The sequence below is a fragment of the Vigna umbellata genome, chromosome 1, assembly GCF_029865625.1.
Source record: "Vigna umbellata cultivar VRB3 chromosome 1, Vumbellata_1.0, whole genome shotgun sequence".
NCBI classification, from domain to species: domain Eukaryota; kingdom Viridiplantae; phylum Streptophyta; class Magnoliopsida; order Fabales; family Fabaceae; genus Vigna; species Vigna umbellata.
This window is the reverse complement of record NC_142165.1, coordinates 8180390-8206150: the sequence shown is the minus strand read 5'-3', so window position 1 is coordinate 8206150 and position 25761 is coordinate 8180390. Positions and strand designations below refer to the sequence as shown.

At 32.9% G+C, this 25761-nt stretch overlaps 3 protein-coding genes across 3 annotated transcripts; 1 reads left to right on the top strand and 2 right to left on the bottom strand.

Moving 5' to 3' along the window:
• Positions 1 to 735: 735 nt before the first annotated feature.
• LOC124823937 (uncharacterized) lies at positions 736 to 3372 on the top strand. The gene is made up of 2 exons (XM_047296271.2): positions 736 to 891; positions 1162 to 3372. The coding sequence occupies exon 2, from the start codon at positions 1184 to 1186 to the stop codon at positions 2996 to 2998; it is 1815 nt and encodes a 604-aa protein (XP_047152227.2). The 5' UTR covers positions 736 to 891; positions 1162 to 1183; the 3' UTR covers positions 2999 to 3372.
• Positions 3373 to 7331: 3959 nt separating this feature from the next.
• On the bottom strand, positions 7332 to 9268 carry LOC124823934 (protein phosphatase 2C 37-like). Its single transcript, XM_047296265.2, has 4 exons — positions 8762 to 9268; positions 8335 to 8649; positions 8038 to 8143; positions 7332 to 7905 (listed from the first exon to the last, which is right to left on the bottom strand). Exons 1-4 carry the CDS (start codon positions 9218 to 9220, stop codon positions 7583 to 7585), a joined length of 1203 nt encoding a protein of 400 aa, XP_047152221.1. The 5' UTR covers positions 9221 to 9268; the 3' UTR covers positions 7332 to 7582.
• A 13324-nt stretch (positions 9269 to 22592) lies between these two features.
• LOC124823928 (uncharacterized) lies at positions 22593 to 24407 on the bottom strand. Its single transcript, XM_088112166.1, has 4 exons — positions 24384 to 24407; positions 23674 to 23934; positions 23281 to 23359; positions 22593 to 23231 (listed from the first exon to the last, which is right to left on the bottom strand). Exons 1-4 carry the CDS (start codon positions 24405 to 24407, stop codon positions 22705 to 22707), a joined length of 891 nt encoding a protein of 296 aa, XP_087968292.1. The 3' UTR covers positions 22593 to 22704.
• Between the last annotated feature and the right edge of the window lie 1354 nt (positions 24408 to 25761).

Here is a 25761-nt window from a genome sequence, read left to right as displayed (position 1 = left end):
TAGAAGATATTAAAAGTGATTATGAGATAATGAAATCTAAAAAATAAATTAAGAAATGACACAAGTTATAAATTTCTGACTGCGACTTGACTTTATTTTACTAAGGCTTTGTTCACTTAGAATGAATTTGGAAGAGAGTGATTGAGAGGATTTCAGAGGATTTGAAGGTAATTTTTTTTATTGTTTATTTGAGTGAATTTGGAAGTATATGAGAGTTGATTTGGAATAAATTTTTTTAATTTGTCACGTCAATCAAATTCTACACTAATTCTTATAAACTTTACTTCCAAATTCACTCTCACTTACCTCCAAATCCCCTCAAAATAAATAACAAAAAAATTTAACTTTCAAATCCTCTGTAAGCTAAAAAAAAGAAACACTAAATTATATTCAACTTAAATTAAAAAAAATTAATCCTCTCAAATCCTCTAAAAAAATAAAAAAAAAGAGAAGAGTAAGCTAGACTTAAATTATATTCAAGGGACATAATATAAATGGAGCTGAAAATAAAAAAAGAAACACTAAATTATATGCAACTTTCTAAGCAAAAAGAAAGGACTATAATTTGTCAATTCATCTATACAAAATTAATTTTACTTTATGTAGTTATTTTTCTTAAGAATATAGAAATAATCAATTAATTTTAATATTTCAATTAACAATGTATTTGAACTTTACATCTCAAGGTTATTATAAATATATGCAAGATAATATGCTGAATACAAATATTTTTCAAATAGTTATATATTTTTATTGATAAAATCTCTTCTTTACTTGCCCCAGCGTTTCAAAATATCTATCTATTCACAGTTTATAGCAGCAACACTCACTGCTCCTTCTTCTTCTTCTTCTTCTTAGGCAACGAAGCGAGTAACAATCTTATATATTATGGTACACTCTCTTTTATTTTACTTCATTTTTTCTGCACTCTGTTTTCATTTTGCTTTTACAATTTGTTTTTCGAGGGATACGCCCCTATTGTTTTTTGTGATTGCATTCTTCCATTCTTTTAAGATTGTTGGTTAATTTTGCAAAAAAATTGAAACTTGTGTTGGTTGAGTAATGATTGACGTTTTTGAACTTTGAAACACTGAATTGGTGTTGTTGTTGATGATTCTAGTTTGGAAAAGTAATTTGTTTTGCAATTGTTTATTTGTTTAGTTGGTGGAGGTGGTGGTTTGAGATGGATCTCAGGCATTTTAGAAGTGAATTCTTGCCCACAACACTCAGCCCATCTTCAACTTACCTTCAACTTTCTCCTCTTAGGCGTTTTTACAAAACCCCAAACCTAAAATTCCAATCACAAAGACACTTTGCAGTTCTCTCATTCTCCCAAACCCCTAAACCAGTAAGAAGGGACCTGAGGTGTTACGCTGGTCGTAGCAAGAAGTCTGGTGGTGATGGCTCCTCTGGTGGTCGAATTGAAGGCGCTGCAGAGTTACGGAGTCGGTGGAAGCGCATTAATAGTGCAAGAACCAAGAAGTATGCGGAGTCTCTGTTCTACAGACTGAAAAACCCTCATGGTGGTGGGAATTATCCTGATAACTTCACTGAGGATGAGCTCCAACAGATTGGTCTCGGGTATGATCGAATGGTCCGGTTCATGGAGAAGGATGACCCGAATTTGCGTCATCCTTATGATTGGTATAAGTATGGCCAATATGGACCCTACTCTTGGCGTGGAGTTGTTGTGGGCGATCCGGTTCGGGGAGGGATCACGGATGAGTGTGTGACGCTGATCAGTGAAGTGAAGGACCATGAGGAGTGGGAGAAGATTGAACAAGCTGAAATGGCTGAAGATTATGGGGAAAAAGTGAAGCATCTGGATCAAAGTAAATTAAGGTATTTTTGGGTATTTGTAAGGCACCCAAGGTGGAGACTTTCAGAGCTTCCGTGGGAGCAATGGACGCTAGTTTGTGAAGTAGTACTTGAGGCTGGTAAACAGAGATTAGATAAATGGAATTTGATGGGTAGACTTGGGAACAAGGCTAGGTCGGCGATAGGGCAATGTGCTGCATGGATGAGACCTGATATTGTATATGTGAAGAAGCCTGTGTTCCAGTGTAGGTTTGAGCCACAGGATGGTTTTTTCAAGCCATTAATTCAACAACTTAACCCTGAAACAGAACAGGATTTTCTTTTTGAGTTGGAAAACGATGATGGTAGTGCTGAGTTGTGTACTTACTATGCCGGATTGTGTAAGATTGTGAAGGTGAATCAAAAGGCATTTGTCGATGATGTGGTAAATGCGTATGATAAATTGAGTGATGAGAAAAAGTCAAAATGTTTGGAGTTTCTGTTGAAAAACCATCCAGTGGAATTGTTACATCCATATACAAAGGAGTGGAAGGCTAAGTTGGAAGAGATGGAGCTGGGTTGTGATGCTCCTGATGAAGAAGATGATGCTGTTGATGATCCTGATGATACTGAGATTCTAGATTGGATTGAGGATGAAGGTAGTGGTGACGATGCTGATGAGGAGGAGGAGGAGGAGGAGGAGGAGGAGGAGGAGGAGGAGCTGAATGATGATGATGATGTTGATCCCTATAAAAACCAAGATCTAGTGATGGACATGGAAGAAGGTGAAGATGGCAAATATGAGGCCATGGAAGAGGATGAGACTGACTTTAATTGGAATGAGGAGTTTGAAAAGGCATTAAGTAGCGGAGATGCAATGGAAAATCTGGCAAGGAAGGCTCTTGAAACCAATAGAAAGCTGAATAAGAGGCAACCAGTAATGCACAAAGTAGAGGAAGAGACAGCACCCTCAGTAGATGGAGATGAAACTGCCTTGAGAGGCAAGCGAGCAAAGGTGAGTCCAGAAGAGTGGAAGTATATTGGGATTGGAAGATGGAGAAAAAGGATTAAGAGAAGCAGAATTCCTCCAGAGCTATTTTTGCGAGCGGTTGTTAGACCTTTCACTTACAGAAATCTTGTAAAAGAGATTGTTTTAACTAGGCATGCAATCTTGGATGGTGAAATTGGTGCACAAGGTTAAGACATTTGCCTTTTACCTGAAGGCCATATGTTGTGTACTTGTGTAGGAGTGATGTTGACTGGTCTTTAGATGGTTCAACATTATTCAATTTCCATCATGTTGTTCAAGTTGAGGGAATAGAATAGACAGAAATTTTTAGTGAGTTTTCTTTATGCTTATCTAGTTGCTGAAAAGGATGAAGTATACGTCTTACAGTATACAATATCAGTTTTGGACTACTTCAGAAACTACTTCTATTTATTTATACTGGTGTTTCTGTGTATTGCTCCTCTATACTGCCACTGCTTAGTTTAGTTGTTGTTTACTGCCATCCCATTGAATTTGGAACAATGTTCTATCTGTTTATTTTATTATTATTATTTTGCTTTTCTTCACTTGGAACGATCTTTATTTATTTATTTATTTATTATCATTATTATTGTTATTATGATCCTGGCTTAATCTAAAGAAGGAGGAAGGGTTGCTTCAGCTTTCTTTGTGAATTATAGAGGGAAGGGACTTTGATCTAAAAACGGAGAAAGATTTTGTGGGTCTGAGCTAAAAAAGAATCACTTCCTATGGTGAGGGAGGATATGGACAATCATAACTTGATAAGTATTGTATACATTTTTTTCCTCTTAAATTCTGATGTAGCCAAGTGATCAAATTGCTTAGCTGTTAACTTGGTCCATGAATGGTAAAGGTGTTGATTGATTAGTGCTGGATTTTGAATTGGATGGGCCTGTTTGGATAATCTATCAAAATTTGACCTTTTCTCTTTGGGCCATGATCTGGGCTTCAAAAGTCCCATTACATTTCTGGCCCACAACCTTCCATTCTACTGAACAGTATGGTAGCAGATTCCAATGGTGTGAGTTGTAATTGGACCAGAAAAAAAGGAAAACTTACCAATGATTAATCAACAACAGGCAGAGGTTGAGATGGAACCTCCACTTTGTGTTTGACAAGCTACCAGAATCTGATGCTCCCAAGTAAAAGAAAGTCCAAGCAAAGTTCATCAAATGTTTTGTTGTGGGACGAATGGTTTTTCAACTAATATTATATTATTATTATTCTCCCACTTCCTCATTCCTTACAAACATTATTGTTCCTTGTGGATAGAATATTTAGATAATCACCAAAAGTGGAACACTCATGGTCAATCTCATCAACAAAAGCCACACAAGTTTTGAACGCGTGTTAACTTACTTTTGGAATATAATCATATCTAATACTTTCCCACTCTTCACAATTTTCCTTTACATTTTCAAGATTTTGAAATGAAAACATATACATTCTCATGTTTGGTAGAGATCATCACAAAAATTGTCAAAAAGTAAATTTTTCCTTTCAAGAATTGTGTATACAAAAATATTTCATGTAGATTTTGGCTATATAGTTTGATCTATATACTTAATCACTTTCGATACTTGTTTATATTAAATGAATTTAATTTAAATCATGAAGAATAAGTTGAAACTCACATGGGGTTTATTGCAATGTCGCTATGATATGGTATACATAATTAATTTATAGACTTTGACACAAGTATATACATAATACACACACACACGACACTTTCACCGTCAATAAATTGTGCATCACAACTTCGTATAAAATATCTGAAAAATTATTAACGATAAGGTCCTCTACGACTGATATATTAATTTAGTTTTGTTGTGGTTTTAACCAAGGAAAATGCAAATAAGGCTGATTCTATATGGCTGTTGCATGAATCACTCAACTAAACCCATGAAAATGTAATTAAGTTGAATGAATAATTGCAAATTGAATGCAATTTGTTTATACCTTATGTCAAGGGAAAGTTTCCTTATAATTTTATAAAAAAAAGTCTTACTAAAGCATGAAGTAATTGCATTTTAACCAGGTAAAACAGAGTCTCTTTTTATGTTGGTCCACCCCATTTTGCAATTTCAAGTCATTATATTATCCTTGATTTTTAGAAAGAGGATGGACCCTATCTTGGATATTTTATGGTTTATGATTGAATCATATAATGCAAATAATTTGTAATGATGTCTTCTTTGTAATATAATAAAGAAAAAACAAAGAATAGAACAAATTGACAAGCAAAAATATTAAGTAGAAGAAGTATCAAAACAAAACCAACATGTTGGACATGGAGAACAGAGTTGAGAGTTTTTTATTATAATTTTCTTCTAAAAATGGTTATAATTTTTGCCAAGACATAACAAGTGGAAAGTAAAAGTAAAGTTTTGGTGGAATGCTTTGTTCTTTATAATATTTTTGTGTTGTAACATTGTTTAATAAATTTGAATGAAGGGTTTTTCAACTATTATTTCCTCCACTTGTGCATTATTTCTTACCACATTATTCCTTATGGATAGTATATTTAGGCAATCATCAAAAGTGGAACATTCACGGTCAATCTCATCATAAGAGCCGTGGAAACTTTAGATATATGTTGTTGCAACATACTTGTGGAATAAAAACACATTTCAATAACCTTTTTACAAAATCAAACAAATGAATTATATTTCTTTTATAAACTAAAATTTAGTTGTTTTTCTTTTAACAATTTTTCGTTTAACCTAATAAAGCTTAATATTTTGCTTGAAACAGTTTTAACAATAGTTTTACGATTAAAAAATACCATTCAAGTTAAAAATTAATCTAAAAATTGAACCGGGTCCTAATGATTTATCTCTTTTTTTTTATTCCATTGATTCTTTAGATCAATGTTGGATAAACGTGTGCACTTTCCATTGAATTAGAACATAAGGATGCTATTTCTTCTTTTGTGGTTTTTGTTTTCCTCTTCTGAAAGGGTGCCTAACTCTTGTAAATTTCTTTCAGAAAATTAAATATTGGAACCCCTTTTTTCTCCATTTTGGCCACTTGGTTGGGACACTCTTCGTATTTGATTGTGTGAAGGGTTTGGATAGGATAATATTATTGCATCTGATATCTTATCCAATTCTATATATGCCAAACCAGGAATGGAAATGTGGTTCATTCATGCCCTTAGCTTACCTTCTGCTTCATGTTTCAACCTTATCCTCACACCAAGCGTTATTTTAGGATATTGAAACTAGAATTAAACTCTTCAACAAACAAAAACCAAGAGATAAATGTCAATTAGCAATTTAATGGAGATCATCAACTATCTACAACATCAAGGTAAGTCTAATATACATATAAAGAAATTAACCATTTTCGATCTAAAATCTTAATACAATACATTTTGTTTCAGAACTTTTCCTCCATTGCTCGCTTTATCGTTTGGTTCAATTGGGAGTTACATGCAGATGATATTCATACTAAAGTTAGTAAGAATCTCTCAATATTAACAATAAATATGTAATGAATGTAATAATCTATCACAATACCAGAAATTTGAATTTATAAATTTTGAAATGACTTCAGGTTAATACTAGCTTAATTACAGTCCAATTAGTAATGATCTGACTTAAACTTAACATAATAATCCTTAGTGTTAACTTCAGTTTTAGTTCGATTCTTTTAAATTTATACACTGACCGAACTCTAATCAAACGATCAATATTTTAAAATAATAAATTTATAAATATTAAATTTATAAATATTCTTATTTTATATGTTACTCAATTTTCAATTTTCTTATGTTGTAACTAACCTCGATAGAAGTTTTCCATGTATATTCCTAGAAAAGTATTTGATTATGTTTAAAAAATAATTGTGTATGTTTGCATATTTAGGAAGATCCCAGCGACGTTCTCTAAATTGTTCCATGTGATGTCTAGAAAGTGGGGAGAAGGAATGAGAAAAAAGAGAAATTGCAGGTCGAAAAACTGGAGTGGTGGAATATTATTGAAGCATGAAAGTGGGGATTGACTACTGAAATATATGTGATGAGAATTGAGAACATAATCTACTTATCAAATCATGTCTGATTTTCTTTTCTGTGAACCTCTCATCGTGCCTTAATCCTTCTTTTGCCTCCTTTCCAACAAAATATTCACAGCTACTGCTTCGGTTTGAAGGTCTATCACGTGGATGAAGCTAACAACGTGGCATGTGCTGGTGAAGGTATCAGAGTTCGTGAAAAAGAAAACAACGACATATTCTTTCTTTTTTAAAAAATCTGGTAAACATTTCAGATATTTTCTTTGATTTTATTTTCTGGAATGAGTTTAAGTAGTTTATTGTTTCATCGCTTCATGGATCTAGATTTCGATTGGGTTAATTTGTTTCGTTCTGGAATGAGTTGATTTCCCTTGGTCGGTCATTTTTCACTACTTTAAAATTAACAGAAACAAAAATGTTATGAAAACAAATGAATAGATGCAATTTCAGTTTCTATAATAGAGCTACAAGCAAAACAAGGGTTCCCTTGGTTGTAATGGTTTTTTTCATTACTTTGAAAATTTCCATAATTTGGTGAAGGTTTATCGAAATTACAATTTTCACCCTCCTCTTGATTTAAAATACTTACTAGTATTTAATTACAATCACATGGACTCATGGAATGTGCGCCACGTAACACCTTCATTTTCTACACTTTTTGTCGTCTATAACAAAAATCCAAAGAATGAAGGTTTGGGGCGGTTGATTAGAACATTCAATTAATTATAATAATTCCTTTTATTGTTCACGATCATCTCTCCTCAAATCAACCACCACCACGCTCACATTGTCGGAACTGTGCCTCACCAACGCCAACTTCGTCAGCAGAATGGAGGCGTCGGAGCACGCCTTGTCGGAGCACTCCACCGCCGACTCCCTCCCCGGAGACGCCGCCGCCTTCTGCGCGTTTAGACACATCCGCGCCACCTTACACGCCGTGTCGTTTTGCACCGTGTCCCAAAGCCCGTCACTCCCTATTATCAAACACTCATCCTCTTCACTCCGTTCCGTTACCGTTACCTCCGGTTCCGAAATTACATACGGCTTCAGATAGTTGTCTCCTGCACAACACAACACAACACAAGACGAGGTTCATTAATCTTTCCGAACAACCCTCTCCACTGTGCTATAATGCGCAGCGAATGTATTTGTATCTGTAATTTGTAAAGAAAGAAAAGTTTGTAATACTATACCTATAGCTCTTGACATGGCCAAGACCCCAAGCACTCTAGGCCCGTCCCAATATATCACGCGCCCGCCCGCATCTTGGATCCGAAGCAACTCGTCGGGTCGATCCGGCTGTTAAAAACGGATACCAAAACAAAAAAAGGTTTGATTGTTAGTGCAACTGTTCGACAAACACCAAAGTTTTTTCCTCCACTAACCCTCAGTGGATCCACCACAATAAACCTAAACGATTCACGCGTGTCAGGAACGCGCCCGCCATATCAATTCAGATCCCAAACCCATAAACTCTAAATTATTATTACCTTGTGGTCGTCGGAGAGCGGAACGGGTGCACTGTTCCGGCAGAGCACGGCGCGTGAGTCGCCGCAGTTGGCCACGATGATCTTTTCCGACGTGACGACGGCGACGACCGCGGTGGAGCCAACGGCGTCGCAGCGCGGGGTCTGAAGCTCGCACCTGCATGCGCGTGTCTCATTGTTTCTGCTCCACCTTTGCACCTCGTCGTCCATTCGAGCGAAACTCTTCTTCATCGTCGATTCCCATTCCAAATTATCTTTCGCTTTTTGAATCTCCTCCTTCACTATCTCGTGTAACCTCTCCTTGCACATAGTCGCCACCTGTACAAAACAACACAGTAATTAACTTGTTAACAAGCAAGATCCGAGAAAAATCAAACGTATCCTGATTTCAATTTGTACAGCTACAGTTTATAGTTTATAGTTTATTTACGTGTGAGCATCCGTGGCCGTCAAAAACAGCGAAGAAATGAAACCCTTTCTGATCTTCATCACGACTTTCCAGGCAAAACGAAGGATGCACTGAAACTGCGTCTTCCATGTCCCTCCTCCTGCCACAAACCGAGGTTACCCCATACTTCGGACACACCTCTTCGACCACACCCGTTGTCAAGTCCAAAGTAGGAACCTTCAAACAATTCGTATGCGAGACATCCTCGACTTCCTTCGATTCGGAACTCTGAATCGCGTTTTCACACTCCCGCGCCGGAGAAGCGCGCTGATCCAGCTTCTGGCGCTTCCGAGGATTCTCCGGCGCCGGGATTGCCACTCCGGCGATGTATTTTAAAGGCAGTTGGTCCAAACTCCGGCGAGAGAAAGGGCGCGAGGTAGGCTTGGTCGGAGAAGAAGTCTCTCCGGCCTCTCCAACAACGCCGCAACAAATCCCAGCCATCCAAAACGAAACACACTGATTGAAACCGTGTAATTGCTTTCACCAGCGAATTCTTCTTCGATTCTCGAGAAGAAAAGAGGGAAAATTAAAAGACAGTAGAGAACGCTATTATTGCTGTGGTAAGATATGATACGATACACGAAACGCACGTTCAATTGAGATTGGTTTGGGGTATAAGGTTTTGTAGAGAGGAGAGAGCAACCGGGCAGGCACGTGGGGGCCACACAGCTGCCCGTCACCGTCACGGGCATCACCCGACACGTACAGTTGGAATGACGTCGAACCATTTAATACCCACATGCAATCCCAACCCTTCATCGTATCGTCCCCTACCTCTGATTCCTACACGTGGTCCTGTCCTTTGTGCTTCTACACGTGGACCAATCACAACTCCCCACGCTAGGACCAAACTTGTTCCTTTTCTGACACGCATATGGTCCTTTCCCCTCTCTCTCACACACCCGCTCAAATTTTCTCCTTTGCATTTTTTTCTCTCTTTTAGGTGTCACCCCTGCCGATGCTACCACGTGGCGACATCGTAGAATATGAGATTCTTGTCTGATTCTCTCATCTCCCATCGTTGACGCCTCACGCCAAAGCCTCCTGTCTTGATTCATGGTTTTTCTTTTCAAATCTTTTCTATTTTAATTGAATTTCCTTTCATCATATTATAAATGCAAAATATCTGTCTACTTTTCTAATCAGTCACTAATATCTATTACCATGAAAAATAGATTTTTCACAATTCTTTATATTTTTTTTAACAGAACATCGCTAAGTAAGTTATCAATTGAAACAAAATTTTAATATTTCTTCCATTTTCAACACATCAAAATGTTCTTATTAACAATTGGAAGAAAAGAAAAAAAAATACGTGGAATAAAGAATAAAGATATAACTCAAACAAATTTTAATCGGTTTTTTTTTCTGGTATTTTCATCTTTCTTCCCACATTATTTCCTCTTAATGATGAATGGATTTTGATTGAAAATAATTAAGAATGATGAAAGATTGATATAATATAAGTTGGTTGAAATAAATGTAAAAAGCGGAGAAGTTAGGGGTAGTGAATGTGTGTATGTTGCGTGGGTTGGGCGTTGGTTCCAATTGCGATTGAAAAGGTTGTAAGTGAGAATGAAAATGAAAACACGTGTAGGATTGCATGTGAAACATGATTGACCCTTGCACCAATACCTTAGCTTACTCAAATTATTAAGAGGACGCGTGTCCAATACTTAGGTGCGTTTCAAACGACCATCTTTCTTCTTCTACTTCTCCTTTCACACATTCACCTTTATACTTTATTAAAAACTAAAAATAGTAATTACCATTTTTATAAACCAACATATAAAACATTAGGAAAATAAATATCAGCATTTGTTTTTACATTAAAGACTACAGAAAACAGTTCTTGTTATTAAGTAATTAAAGATATTTTACTTAAAAAAATAATTCACGAATGTGGACGACGTGAAAAGAAACTCATACAAACCGACAAACAAATTTATATATATAAAAAAACATTACATACGGTAGTAGTGTACAATTCATTTACAAATACTTTGTAAATGTATTTTCCAACAATATTATTAAAAATAATTAACATATTTTTTAGATTATGTTTAACTCTCCATTTCTATTAAGATGATAAAAAAATCATGTTCGGCAAGTTAGGTTCTAACCAACCTGGTCTCCCAAGTTTGGTAAGTTAATTTTGTGAATCAATCGAGTAGTTTGTCAAGAATTTTATTAAAAAAATTAGAACTATACAGTCTTGTCAAAATTAAATTTAACTTAGTTAAAATATGATATTTAAGATCTAAAACAATTCAAACGATAATTTTTTAATCTGTTATTAATTAGATAGTCTGTCATCAACCCGGTTTTATGTATAAAATAAAAAATTTCAATTCATTTTCATGTGATATTAAAACTTTTAATGGCATAAAAAAAATAGGAAAGTAAGTTTAATAGTTCATCAAATTATAAAATTCAACTTATTTTTAATTTACAAACTAATTCAATCCGATTCATTTTGTATTTAAATAAATTGAATTAACCTATTTTGTCATCTCTAAAATCAATATTTACATAGCCGCAATAATATTCGGTTTTATCGATACAATTTGGCACATACATTTTTTTAACTTGGATATTCTTTTACAATATTTTGTAACTTCTTTTCTTAAATGGTAGTACTAGTAAAAAAATATTTTTTTAACACGCTACATATGCTTCAGTTTCGTAAAAACCGAAGCGTATATAAATATAGTGGCATTTTCCTAGTTAAGGAGAAGTTATATACCTCAGTTTAATGGGAATCGAAGCGTAAGAGGGATATTGTCTCGATTCGATTAGCAATCGATGCCTATACCCAAAGCACATGCCTCTTCTACAAGTCAGACTTTTCGTCTGATACCTTTTTCAAAAAAGGCCTATTGTCTCAGTTATTTAAAGAACCGAGGCAGTATATATTCTCAGACCTGCAACCTTTGAATTTGAACATTCCAAATTCCCTTTGTCAACTGATACTGCCTCGATTACCAAAGCAAAAAAGCCTTCTAAATGCCTCTGCTACCATTGATATCCTCTGAATGACCATGTATAGGACATACTGCTTTAGTTCTGTGCAGAATTGAGGCAATATATTTTTTCGAACAACTACAGTTTCTGAAACCGAACTTTCCAAAATAATTAATATAAACAGATACTGCCTCTGTGCTAGGTGAATCAATGCCATAGGCTGTTTATGCCTCGATTTACCAAAGAACCGAGGGCTATAGGTTAGAGTTATTTTCAAAATTGCCATTATCTGAAACGTTTAGGCATCGTTTTTATGGGAAACCGAGGTAGTAGGGTTTTTATTACCTTAGTTAAGTAAATAACCGAGGCAATATCCTTTTATATTTTCCCCCGCGAAAGAAGTTACCCTACTGTGTTTCTTCCTCGCGCAACCTTCGTTTTCTCTCCTCTTTGCAATGAAGTCATTCCTCCATTTCTCGCAGTGACTTCCTCTCCATCCGGCGACTTCCTCTCCAAGTTGGGTGCCTCCATTTCTTGCGAGAATTGTTGCAGCGTTGTACTCCCCAAGCGCTGCCTCCAACACCTCGCTGTTGCGTCACTACTCTGTCGTGATTCCTTCATTTTGTGGGTGCCACTTTCGTCGCCTTCATTTGTTCCTGTGCCAACAAAGGAGATTGTCATTGTAACACATGCATTTCAGTCTTTCGTCGCTTAGCCTAAATCTTTGGTTGGTTCTATTTCTAACCCTTCGGTATGGACTCATACTATATACTTCTCAATGTTAAACTTTACTTCTTATTAACGTCATAACATAAATATTTTTTCATGTAACAACAGACGGGTTGAAAGGAAAGTCCTACACCGAAGAAGATTCGCTTATCTGAGGACGACCCTCTTTGCATGTTAGACGAGCTTTCTAACATCATTACAGATGCGCTGATGATTGTTCTATGGGATCCTACTATATTTGGAAGAGACTCAGAGATCTCATTATACTTGCATAAGCAAGATTTTCAGGAGCTTACGTCGGGAAGAAAAGAGCTTAATATTACTGTCATTCAGTTGTGGATGATGTAAGTCTTTAAGAACTTTTTTATATAAAATTGATTTATCAAGTTACTTATATAAGATCATTTCTTGATTTCAGGTATATGTTTGGTGTAACTAACAAGATGGGGTTCAATGATGTATATGGGTTCATTTGACCCCCAAATGACCCATGAAGGAAATAAATTTGATGACATCCAAACATACATCACCGGTTGTTTTGTAATGGGGAATGAGATATATTTTATCCCTTATATAGTTGGGTAAGTGAAGTTTTTTAATTTTAAAATTTTTTTTGTGATTTTAGTATATAACAATTAAGTTATTACCAATTTCAGACATCATTGACAACTACTTGTGGTTTCCCTAACAGAGACCACTACTGTATGGTTTTGTTAATTGCACAAGTCTCCCCCGAACCCTCTCAAACAAGTAATAAATGTGTAAGAACCTCAAAGTTTCGACTTCCTTCCTTATATAAATGTACTCTAATGCCATTTTTTTAATAGTTTCCTTCCAACACATATGATATTGTCCAGGAGATCAACTGCTAAAGCTAAACAACTTGCATGGTTTTTTAGTCCATACTTTGCTATATTTTGTACCATTCCAATGATGTTCCTTAACATTTTATAATTATGATAATATACTGTAGTGTAATAGACAAAGCTGGTTATATGAGTGTGGTTACAACGTCATGTATTGGATGACGATCACTATTCGTGCCCATGTTATAAGTTGATTAGAAACGGTAATATTTGGTTTTATTGATTTTTTCTTCTGTATAGTTTAGAATTCATATATTGAAATCATTGTATTTTATGCAGAGATTCAATTTTACTACTTCAATTCCGGACTAAGTCCCTTAAATCCATAAGAAAAGCATTTGCAAAATATGTAATTCAACTCTGTAGCATTATGTATTGTCACAATCAATACAAAAAGACTATGAAAAAACAAAAAAAAGAAAAGAAAAACATTTCTACTTCCTTGGTTCAACCACAATCGAGCAGAAGACCCCGATCTACTATCTCAGTTATCCACCAACTAAGGCGGAAACTCTGACAAAAAAAAAAGGATTATCCTCTATTACTTGGATTGTTCAAATGATAAAAGTCTACACCTTTTTTATTGATTAAATCGAATGCTTATGTCGGTCTGGAAACAAGTAGTACGAATAGACAAAAATAACAACTTCCCTTTGCTGCACTTATACTTCTCTAAATTTTTTAATATATTTATTAATTTACAAGGTAAGTTTCTATATACTTTTGCCCTTTTGTTAACAGCACCCAAGAACTTTCAAATTAATGTTAGTTTTCGCCGTCTATATGCAAATTACGGAAAGAACACTAACTATTTTTTGAACACGTCGTTGGATGTCTGACACCTGTAACACATGTCATTTTGTGGTCCAATCAACGTGGAGGAATATCTATACAGCTGTTATTCAACATTCATTCACGCTCTTCAACAAACAATAAGTCTATGACATTATAAAGAAGATGAATATATAAAATGTCTTTGAACTCGTTGATTTTTATAAGTGAAACCATCAAAGTCCACATATTTTATTGTTGCTGCTTATTAATGAACATAGTTTTATCACATGATGACTCATAAGTGTGCCAAACACTGAAGCAGGCCATGAAGTGGCATACCCTTCACCACCAACCTCAAAAATAAAATATAATATATGCAATAATACAACCCTAAACCTAAATATATGCTATGTAAGACCATTCTTTGGCATATTCTGCACTTTCAAATGTTCTTTTAAAAAGCTACATGATAATTAGCAATCTGTTGGAAGTTATAATGATTCAAACATACGATACACAAAAATATCTTAAATAAGATTGAGTTACAAAAATAATAAATTACTTTTTAATTTACGAAGACTATACTTGGATTAAAATATGAATAAAAGATAAATTTTAAAACTAATATGCAAAACAACATCTATGGTATGGTTCTTGCATGTGATTTTTTTTTGTCTATGTTATTTTTGTATTAAATGTATTTGTAATTTTAAATTTGAAGTAAAATTAAAATTTATTGTTACCTAAAATTTTAATAATATATTTATTTTTAAAATAGAAGTTGACAAAAATGTTTTATTATAGAGTCTGGTTTTGGTATTAAGTTTAGTGTGGTGTGATTTATGGGGAAAATAAAAACATTGCGGGTGGGACACTTGAGTCTGCAATTTCCTACGAAGCTGAATGTTTGCCACGAAAGCCAAAAGGTTATAATTTGGGTGTCGTTTAAGGCCAAACTAAAACATTATGTGTCACTTGCCTCTGCAATTTCCAACGAAGCTTAATATGTGCCACGAGAAGGCTATAACTTACACGCATTATATACTCTTTTTTCGTTAATTATTTTCTTTTATTGTTTGATTTTAATAGTAAGAAATATGGAAAATATGACTTAATGGCCCACATGTAAGCCCATGGCCCAGAAAAAAACAAGTTGAACTTCAGTCTCGGTTCTTGGCATCTGAAGGCAAATGCATCTACTACACGCATGCAACACCAAAAAGCGGTCACAAAATTAGTCGAATTTAGGTTATTCTATCAAAACCTACGTGCGAGAGGTTATATCATGAACATTTCAATTAGGGTTCTTTTACAATTAATTATAAAATTTACGTTTAAAGTAAGTAGCTAGCTATGAATTTTTTTTCTTTAACTCGTCATTTCTGTACCTGTGACAAATATAATATTTTTCCATTTAAAGTGAATATAATGTAAATAAGTAGATCAATTTTAATACTTACATTATTATTATTATTATTGGTTGATTAAGCACCTAAATTACCTTGTTTGAGAAAAATGTATAATTGATTTCTTATAAATATATAATATTTCTCGAGTTGAATTGGATTGAGTAGAATAAGCAAACTCATTATCTAACCTACTAAAACAATATGAGGATGAATTAGGTTGGATTTTTGTCTTTTCTTTTTATATGTTAAACCCATTTCAACTAAACTTATTACTGAACAGGTTGATTGAGTAGCATTAATTGAGTGAAGATTTTGAGAAAAATTACTTTTAAATAAGTTCATGTTGGCGTTATATAATTTTTTTATTAAAAATACAAAAGGAAAGAAAATATGAATTTATATAGTAAAATTAAATATCTATTTATTATAAATCTAGTAAACTGTTCACGATACAAATTACATTTTATAGAAAAAAATATTAATTAAAAATCATATTTTACTTACGTATTATCACGTAGATTCTTATAAGATAATACTTGTTTAAAAGATAAATATTATTATGATTATTCTATCTCACTCAAACGGTGAGTGAGTAATAAATTACACTCTCTCTATTAAGATTGGTAAAAAAAAACTCGTATCCGCAGGTGTTGTGGAAAGTTGATATATATGGATAATAGATATCTCTAGATATAAGATAATAGGTAATTTAATACTCATTTATTAACGAATTGAGTTTAAGTATCATAGTATTTGTATTCGCAGATATCCGTTATCTGTAAATAAATTGAATTTACCTTATTATTCTTAGGCTTATTAAGTTTAAGTTTGTGAACTTTGTATTTTATCTTCTTATGCGACTGCATGAACCAAAGGAAGACATATCTACAAAATCCTACATGCACATGGTAATCTAACTTCTCTTCTAACTATCTCTTTTTTTATTCTCTAATTTCTTCTTGTTCTCTAGTTTCCTGTATAGTGTTTGAGTGGGTAGATATAATGTTTTCACGAGTGGTGTTTGAATCCAAGAAGTGACTATTTTCTTCATCTTCTAGATTATACTTTCATGGGTAATGGCATCCGAAAGCAGGAATTGAAGAAGCCAAGGCAATAATTAAAGAACACCTTGTAAAGGATTATTTGGAAAGAATTAGGAAGGATGGGTGAGGTAACCTTTCATTTAACCACAAAACATTTACATGTCTCTTACAGCAAGAATTTTTTTTTTGTTTTTGCCCACCTGTGTTCATTAATTAATTACTAGTTCCTTACATAAAATATATTATACATATTTGTTAAAACCAATAAGACAAAAAACATGAGTTTTTTGCTTTTGCTATACATTTTATATCAAAATTAGGGAATATTCTATCTTTTAAAACATAAGTTCTTGCTGCAGTAGTTTTATTTTATCACAGATCATTCTCTTATAAATGTTTGATAAAAAAAAAAAACTAACTAAAGAGAAGAAAACAAAAAATTTAGGCAATAATTATATGCAATAATTATTTTACTACATATCATTCTCTATTAATTTTCTTTGATTTCACAACCACTGAAAGCTATTAGCACTGCCTCACATGATCTCAATTAACTTTCTTTGATTCCAAGATGGTTCACGAACTTGTATATGGTATATGCACATGTGGGAGGGGTTTAAATTGATGGGTGAGAATTTTTTCAAATTCAACTTGAATTTTTTCTGTTTTATTATTAGGATGTCTAACATTTTATTTGTGTTTTATTTGTTTCAGATATTAAAGTGGTCAAAACGAATATATTGAAAAGGAAACGTAGATATTAGAGTGTTACTTTTGTAACAATTTTTTTTATAAATTATTTGTACTTGGATATATAGTTTAGATACTATTAATTTGAATTTATATTTAAAATTTTGTTTATTTACTTATCATTAAATTTTACTTTGATGTATGTTTTAAATATTTTTTATTTTTTTATAGTTTAATTTAAATCTTACTTAAAATTTTATAAAATATGTTTTTAAAATATTTGTGGGTTAAAAACGAATATCAAACGGATACCGTGAATTGAAAAAAATCTACGAGTCCTTTTATATAGATATTCTGCAAATAATAGGATAGATAACGAATACAGTTTCATCCGACGGGTTCGATTACGAGTAGACACTACCTGTAGACACTACCTGTAACCAAACAAACCCGTTATCATCCCTACTTTTTTTCTCATAGATTTTATCATTGACTCTATCCTAAGTTCTTACCAGAGGTTATATCCCTTAAACTAAAGAACCTTTAATCCCATTTTATACACCAACAACATTTGAACAATAATATTGTTTAAAAAATTATTTTATTTTGAACTTATTTCTTACATTTTATAATTAACTTTGTTATATATATATATATATATATATATATATATATAATACATTTATTTTTAAATATATTTCAAATTAAGAAAAAAAACGTATTAAATTTAAAATAACAAATAATAAGTTTTGAAAAATCAAAATAAAACAAAAAACAAAACAAAAAGTAACAAAATTTTAAATAAAAAATAACAATAAAATACAATTTGAATATTTAAAAAGTGAAGTAGAATTAAATTAAAAATTATAAACAAATAAAAAAATCGATAAAATTTTTTTATTGTTATTTTAAATTGCATGTTTTTTGTTATTTAATTTTATGTTTTGTTTGTTTTAATAAATTTGTAATATTTAATAATTGTTATTAAAATATTTTTTTGTTTCAAATTATATTGATTTTATTTATTTAATTAATTTTATCTTATATAATTAGTTATTTTTAAAATATTACAATAGTATTTGGTTGTTATTTTTTATTTGATATTTTATTAAATTTTGTTAATGTTATTTTTTCTGTTTTGTTTATTTTATTTTGATTTTTTAAGTTTTTTTTTTGTTATTTTAAATTTAATATGTTTTTTAAACGTATTTTTAAAATAAATGTATTTCAAAATAAGTTTCTTTAAAATACTGTTTATCTCTTACATGTATTTTAAATTTTAATCGATTTTTGAAAATTGTTAAACTTTTAATTGATTTTTGAAAGTTAATTAAAAAAATAAAGAGATGCAGTGAGAGAGAAAAAAGAAAGGTAAAAAAAATTATTTAATAAAAATATTATATTTTTAATTTTGTTAAACTCTAATTATTTTTTGAAAATTGAATAAAAGGACCGCAGCCAAAGAAAAAGAGAAGAATAAAGTAAAGGGTGTTGCTCCCTCCACCTCCACAGCCTTCTTCCTCCACCTTCCCAATTATTTTTAATTCCAATTATATCCTTAAAGTTAAAATTTTTTATTTTTATTATTTTATTATTTTAATATTTTAATATTTAAATATAAACTAATATAAATATACATTATTAAAATACAATAAAAAGATATTCAAAAATAATAAATCAAAATATTAAAATATCTAATAAAATAATAACAGAAACATAAAATTAAAACAAAGCTTAAACGGATGACATCCTTCAACGGATGTCAACATCCGTTTAAGGCGAAACAGATGTCGACATCCGTTTTGCCTTAAACGGATGTTGACATCCGTTGAAGGATGTCATCCGTTTAGGCTTCGTTTTCATTTTACGTTTTAGGGTTAAAGGATTATTGGAAAGATTATTGGAAGGATTATTGGAAGGGTTTAGGGTTTAGGATTATTGGAAGGATTATGACTACGTACCTGGAGAGAAACCACGACAAGCACATTACACCACAAACGCACTGCACCACATACTGCACCGAAAGCAAGAGGAAGATTGCTTGATAATTCTTTTCACGATCACTGAGCTTTGCAGAAAAATATTTTACTCATACAAGGAACTACGTAGGTTATCAGTGAAATATGTTATAAATGAATAAAATTAAAAAACAATAATTCTAAAAATAAAATTTTACTGAGGGGCAAAATAGAGAAGACTGTGGTGGTGGAGGGAGCAACACCCTAAAGTAAAAAACAATTTAACAAAAGTGCTATATTGATAGGTCTGTTTAGTTTTTTTTTCACTGCAAGACTCCTAATACAGACACACACGTGCTAGGTCTCTGGATTTGTCAGTTCTTCTCTACACTCTGAACAACTGCTCTGAATCCACATAAATACTGCAATTTACACTCTTTTTTACCCAAAACCATCCAAAATCCATTACAATATTATCATTTCTTTTCTAAATTTAATTAATTTACTTTTTGATGGAACCAATTTTTAAAATATTTTAAACTCGGGTTGTGAATAAGTTAAAATTTGGAAGTTACTTTCAATGTTAATAATTTAATATGTTTTTGGTCTCTAACCAAAAATAAAAATTGATTTGATGATTAATTTTTTTTACTAATCAAAATTTTAATAAAATATTAATGATGACTTATAAATTAATTCACAAATGACTTATTAACACCTTTTAAAAATGACCATTTAAACATAGAATTCAAATTTCAAATTTTCACTTCAAACTCTCAAAAACTAATTCTAAATCAAACTAAATTCTATCTATCAACCACCAAATACTCTTACATCATATTTCCTCCATTTCAATGCTTAGACAAATCATAAAACATTTCATGACAAATCCTAAATGCCTCAAACCAGTTTGCAATCATTCTCTCACAATTTCACTACCTACAACCTCATTTTTTCCTTCGAAACACTTCTACACTTCAACTATAAACTTCACTTTCACTATACCTCAGATTTCAACCCTCAATATACACCCAACAAGTCTGAACCTACCTCATGACAGTACCTAAACAATAGTTTACTCTCAATTTCTCAAACTCACTCTTGTAAACCTCTTCTTTTTAGACTTAAAACTAAAAAATGTAATCATTTCTCATCACAACCACTTTGAACTCAGTTTCTAATAACAACACAACTTCATCAAACACATTCATGACAATATAACACATTAAGATCACACAATTATAATTACTCTCAACATCATACCATCCAAATTAACAATTAAACACACTTATAAAACACCCAATCATAGTAACTTCTTTAAAATTAATAACAATTGAGATACCAAATTATTAATATAACCATAACTAAAGCAAAAATCTTAGCTTCCCTTACCTTAAGGAGAACTGCTACAGCTCTAAGAGCGCCTGACCGTTGTTTCTACCACAAGAAACTCTAGAAAAGCTTGCAACTCACCAATTGGTGATCGGAGTCAAACCTTAGAACCTCAAATTGGCCAAGAATCAAGGAAGAAACACGTTTGATACATGCAAAATAAATTTATCTGCATAATCAAAGACTGAAAATAAAAAGGAAAAAGGGAAGAAACTTACTTGCTCTAAACAAAGAACTGATCGGGTAGAAACATAGATCTTGTTGCTGTGGTTGATTATACACCTCATGATGGTCAAAGAGATGACTCGGGAGTTAGAACTCTTAGAAAAAAAGGTAGAAAATTCTAGAAAAATAGTTTTTAGAGAAAGGATGCATTTTAAAATAATAAAACTGGTTTATAACAAAACTATTTATGAATAAACTATTTAATATTAAAATAACCAAACTATTTTTAAATCATCAGCACTTCTGAAATACCATTTTATAAGGTTGTACGGTAGTTAATTATTTTTTGTCATTAAAATTATTTATTATTATTTAAAGACTTTTTTGTAATATTAAAAATTAAAGAGAAATTTAATGTGATAAGTCATTGAAAACATTGTTTTTTTTCTGTAGAGAAACTGGGATAAACCTTTTGCATATTCTCTTTTTAATAAAGTAAGTAATTTTGTTACGGGAGATGCAATAAATTAATTAATTTTGTTAGAATTGACTTTAATGTTATGAAAATGAATTTAAGCATATATCATTTTCATACAATTGATTTATATGATATATTTTTATTGCAAACTAATTTTTAGATGATAAATATAATTGGTTGGAGATGTCATCAATTATATTTAATCTTTTATAACATCATATTATCATTCATATATATATATATATATATATATATATAAAAGAATATTTTGGTCTAATAAATAATTGTAATGGTGATATGTAAAAATATATATAATCCAAACCGAAAACGTTTTGACGCTTTCTTTTGTGTTTTGAAAGTGATGGATACAGAGATATTACATAAAAACTAATTTATTAAAAAAATAAAGGGTTAAATAATTTGGTCCTCATTCTTTAGAAAAACGTTCGTTTTAGTCCTCAAAATTTTGTTTTTAGTCTTCGTTTTAGTCCTCAAAACGTTCGTTTTTTCGACTAAAACGAACGTTTTTTAAAGATTGAGGACTAAATTGTACCTTACTTTGGAAGAGGGACGAAAACCAGAAACGGTCAATAGTTTAGGGACTAAAAACATATTTAACCCAAAAATAAATTTTAAACCTAATTTAATTCAAAATGAATTGATTTTGTTAGGTGAAACTTTTATTATTATTATTATTATATATATATATATATATATATTTTTATGTTTATGTGTATATTAGTAGATGATTTAATATTAATTTAATAATAAACAAAGTTATAAACTTAATATTCATAAAATTTGGTTAAGATAGATATTTACTTTTTAATAATATATTAAAAAATAAATTTTAAACTTAATTTAGTTTCAAAAAATCAATTTATTTATTGATTTAAATTATTGGATGATCTTCGTATTTATACGGAAATATCATTCATAATTGAAACGGTCTTCATCTCACAAACGTACGTTAAAGTTTGATGCTGTGATGCACAATGCTAACTTAACAAAGTAGAATTTTTTAGTTGAACAGTATGACACGTCACAAAATTAATTTTTTTTTTAGTTGAACAGTATGACATGTCACAAAATTTAATTGAAAATGTTAAGGGATTGCGATTCCTCCATCGCCTTCATCACCCTTCATCGTTTTCATCACCCTCCACCGTCAATTCCAGATTGGGATTCCAGCCTAGGGCGGTGGCTCCGTCGAATTCCGCCACCGATCGGAATTTGTATCTAAACCCGCGTTTGCAGTAGCGATTTTAATCTTATAAATTAAATTTATAAATCAATTGGACCAAAAATCACAAACAAAGATGCAAAACAGATCACCAGAAACGAATGGGCAGAAGAATAAAAGAGAACCCTACTTCAATAAAATCAAGCATCAACACTGAAAAGGATCAGATAACTTTGTCAAAAGAAATTTAAAAGGAAGAAAATTTAAAAGAAATTTAAATCAAGCATTTACTTCGCCGGCGATGAATGTTCTCCCCATCGGGAACATCTGCCCCTCTCGGAAGATCTTGAAGACGGGATGGGGATGGTGGCGAATCGGAGTAGTAGAAGCGATGTTTTGGGGTACGACATGGAGAACATAATGCGCGGCGGCGGGAAGGCGGAGTCCACCACGAAAGCTTCCAGATCTTGATTCGAAGATCCACCTTACAGTCGGAGTCCACCACGGAAGCCACTGCCGGAGACTTGCTGACGGGAATCGTTCCTCTGATTCCGTCGCACGTTACTCGAATTCCCACCTTCTTGCTCTTGAGCCAATCCATCTTCATCTTCACCTTGGTATCCATCTGTATCATAATGGGGAAACCATTCCTCATCTTCATACCCGATCTCAGGTTAGTAACCGAATCAGTTTCCAGATCTTGCAAACCGGACAGCATCGGGCGGAGGCTCATTTGGTTGTTTTTGTCGGAGGGTTCTCTTTTTGGGGTCTTTTTCATGAAAATCCCATCTTTATCATTTTCTTAATGTCCCATTAATGGGTCTCTTCTTTTCTTGTTTCCTTAGAAAACCATGAGCAGTATTGCAAATGCGGGTCTCGACAACATTGTCAACATCAATTTCTGCTCTTCGTGTTCTTACAGGTACTTGCTATTAATATTATGGTGTTGATGGGCTTTTATATAGAGAAAAGAATTACAAAAAAGGAATGCTTTTTTAGATTATGGGGGAATCGACCTAGAAAGATTATTTGACTTTAGGTTTTTGGTTAATTCATCCAGCTTGTGAAATCTTAGTTGGGTTGTATATCATATCATGAATCAGTGGTTAGCTGGGGATTTAAGGGAGTATTGTTCCAAATCATTGCTTTAACTTTTTGTTCAGTGTTCCTTAAACCTGTGTGTTGGTACAGTTGAAAGAAATTGAAAAGAAAAGAAAAGTTTGAAGTTTTAATTGTTTGGTACAAGGGAAAGAAAATGAGGTGGTTGTTGGGGGGGGGGGGGGGGGGGGGGGGTTTTGGCGATGAGAGTGAGGTTGAAGAGCGTTATGAGGTGCGAGGGAGAGTCGGCCGAAGAAGTGAGGTTCATCTTGACAATGTGGAGTTTGGTGACGGAGAATTTGGGACGGTGCGGGCGGTACAGACAAACCAGAAATAGCAGGAACCCTGGATCAATAGTTCGTCTTCTTCGAGCAATGCCTTCCTCGTCGCTGCGATTTGCAAATCTCTACGAGCCTCCTCTATAGCAATAACAAGAATTCCGAACTTGCACAGTAGGGGAATCCTTCCGTCTTCTTCGCGCCTTTCCTACGTGTGACGACACAACCTTTTCCTCTTCTCTGCAGAATGAAAAACCCTAATTTTACATGTCATAAATCTTTAATTTAAATAAAAATTCCACCTAATTAAACAATGCACATCAGCATAAACACGTCATCAAAGTTTAACGTCATCTCTAACAACTTAATATAATTATAATAAAGGATTGGTTTTTTTTATTGTTCTTTAGCATATGTTGTTATATAATGACGGGGACATCGACATCATTTTATCAATTCCAATCAACTAGGCAGGTGTATTGTGTTGATTCTTGTTAGTAATCTATCTAGAAATACTGCTTGATTCCTTATTTAGACTCTTTTTATCACAACCAGTACCTTCCAAAATAACACTTACTCGGATATCTTTACCCTTGGACATGACCCTCCTTTGGGTTTTTAATTAACTGATAACTCTTTTCGGATTCGAATCTAAGAAAAAGATGAAAACAACTAAGATAAAAAAGAAGAATTCGAAAAATGATGAAAGATTTCGTTCCAATTTAATTGAATCTAGTACAAAAAAGATAGTACAAAAAGAATACATGGATCTGGAACTATATTTCATTTCAAATTGCCAATATTTTAGTTTTTTTTAAGTCTTTTTTATGATATTGGGTGCAAAGGTTTCCTCGGGCCAGACGGAGATTGGCCCTCGAGTGCAAAGGCAGAAGGGAGCTTGACTGCAAGACCCACCCGTCGAGCAGGGACGAAAGTCGGCCTTAGTGATCCGACGGTGCCGAGTGGAAGGGCCGTCGCTCAACGGATAAAAGTTACTCTAGGGATAACAGGCTGATCTTCCCCAAGAGCTCACATCGACGGGAAGGTTTGGCACCTCGATGTCGGCTCTTCGCCACCTGGGGCTGTAGTGGATAGGGTAAAATTGGCTCAATTTTACAAATATTATGACCCGATTGAGACAATTTTAAGTATGAGGACCCAACTGAGATTCCCATACAAATATGAGGACCATCAGAGGGTTTAAACTTTATTTATTTGATGAAATTTGCAATGTATACTTTTAAATTAGGTTTAATCATTTCGAACATCTTTAATTGTGTTGGGTCGTCTCAAATAGGTCATCGTATTTTTTTCATCTTAATTAGGTCCCTGTTTCTGTAAAATTGAGTCAATTGGAGCCTTGCCGTTAATTTTGTCATAACGACGTTAAAATTGTAGTGAGGTAGGATGCTGACTTGAGACATGTTTTAGAGTTACGTGGAATTTAATTATTTTAAATTTTAAAAAACTATCCTCTTTCTTTCTCGCATTCATCCTCATCCTCCTTTCTTATCCTTTTTTCCTCCATCAATTCTTTCATTACCATGGTTCGTTCAGACAACACCGTAACTTTTACTTCTTCATAGTGTGGGAAGAACAATTGTGTCCATTTTTATTTGTTTTATTGTGAAATTGAAAATAAGGAAAAATTGGAAGGCACGTTGGAACTATAATGCTTATGATGAAAATGTTATTAGGAGATTTCGAGCTTGAGTGTGGAGCCATGTGAAGAAGAAACTCTTGTAGTAACAGTATTCGAGATCAGAAAATACAGGGATATGATTTGCTGACTGCATAATGCGCCGAAAATACGAGGAATTTGGCATTTTCAAATTTAGCTTGTGCCAATTTTCTTTTACTAGGGAAGGAGACTTTCTTGAACTCGTGGATCCACCACTTTTGGACAGTGTGATCGCCCCTGGTGAGCTCGATGGTGGCAACAACGTCGGGATCCT

Bases quoted from the DNA above. Each gene is read 5' to 3' on its own strand.
- LOC124823937 (XM_047296271.2), top strand. From the start codon at position 1,184: ATGGATCTCAGGCATTTTAGAAGTGAATTCTTGCCCACAACACTCAGC.
- LOC124823934 (XM_047296265.2), bottom strand. From the start codon at position 9,220: ATGGCTGGGATTTGTTGCGGCGTTGTTGGAGAGGCCGGAGAGACTTCT. The intron at 8,650-8,761 runs GTAAATAAACTA...TGTTTTGTACAG, and splicing joins ACGGCCACGGATGCTCACAC to GTGGCGACTATGTGCAAGGA. The intron at 8,144-8,334 runs GTAATAATAATT...CGTTTTTAACAG, and splicing joins CGCTCTCCGACGACCACAAG to CCGGATCGACCCGACGAGTT.
- LOC124823928 (XM_088112166.1), bottom strand. From the start codon at position 24,407: ATGTCCAAGGGTAAAGATATCCGA. The intron at 23,360-23,673 runs GTACCAAACAAT...TAATATTAATAG, and splicing joins CACCTCATTTTCTTTCCCTT to CAAGTACCTGTAAGAACACG. The intron at 23,232-23,280 runs GTTTTCTAAGGA...TGGGACATTAAG, and splicing joins CATTTGCAATACTGCTCATG to AAAATGATAAAGATGGGATT.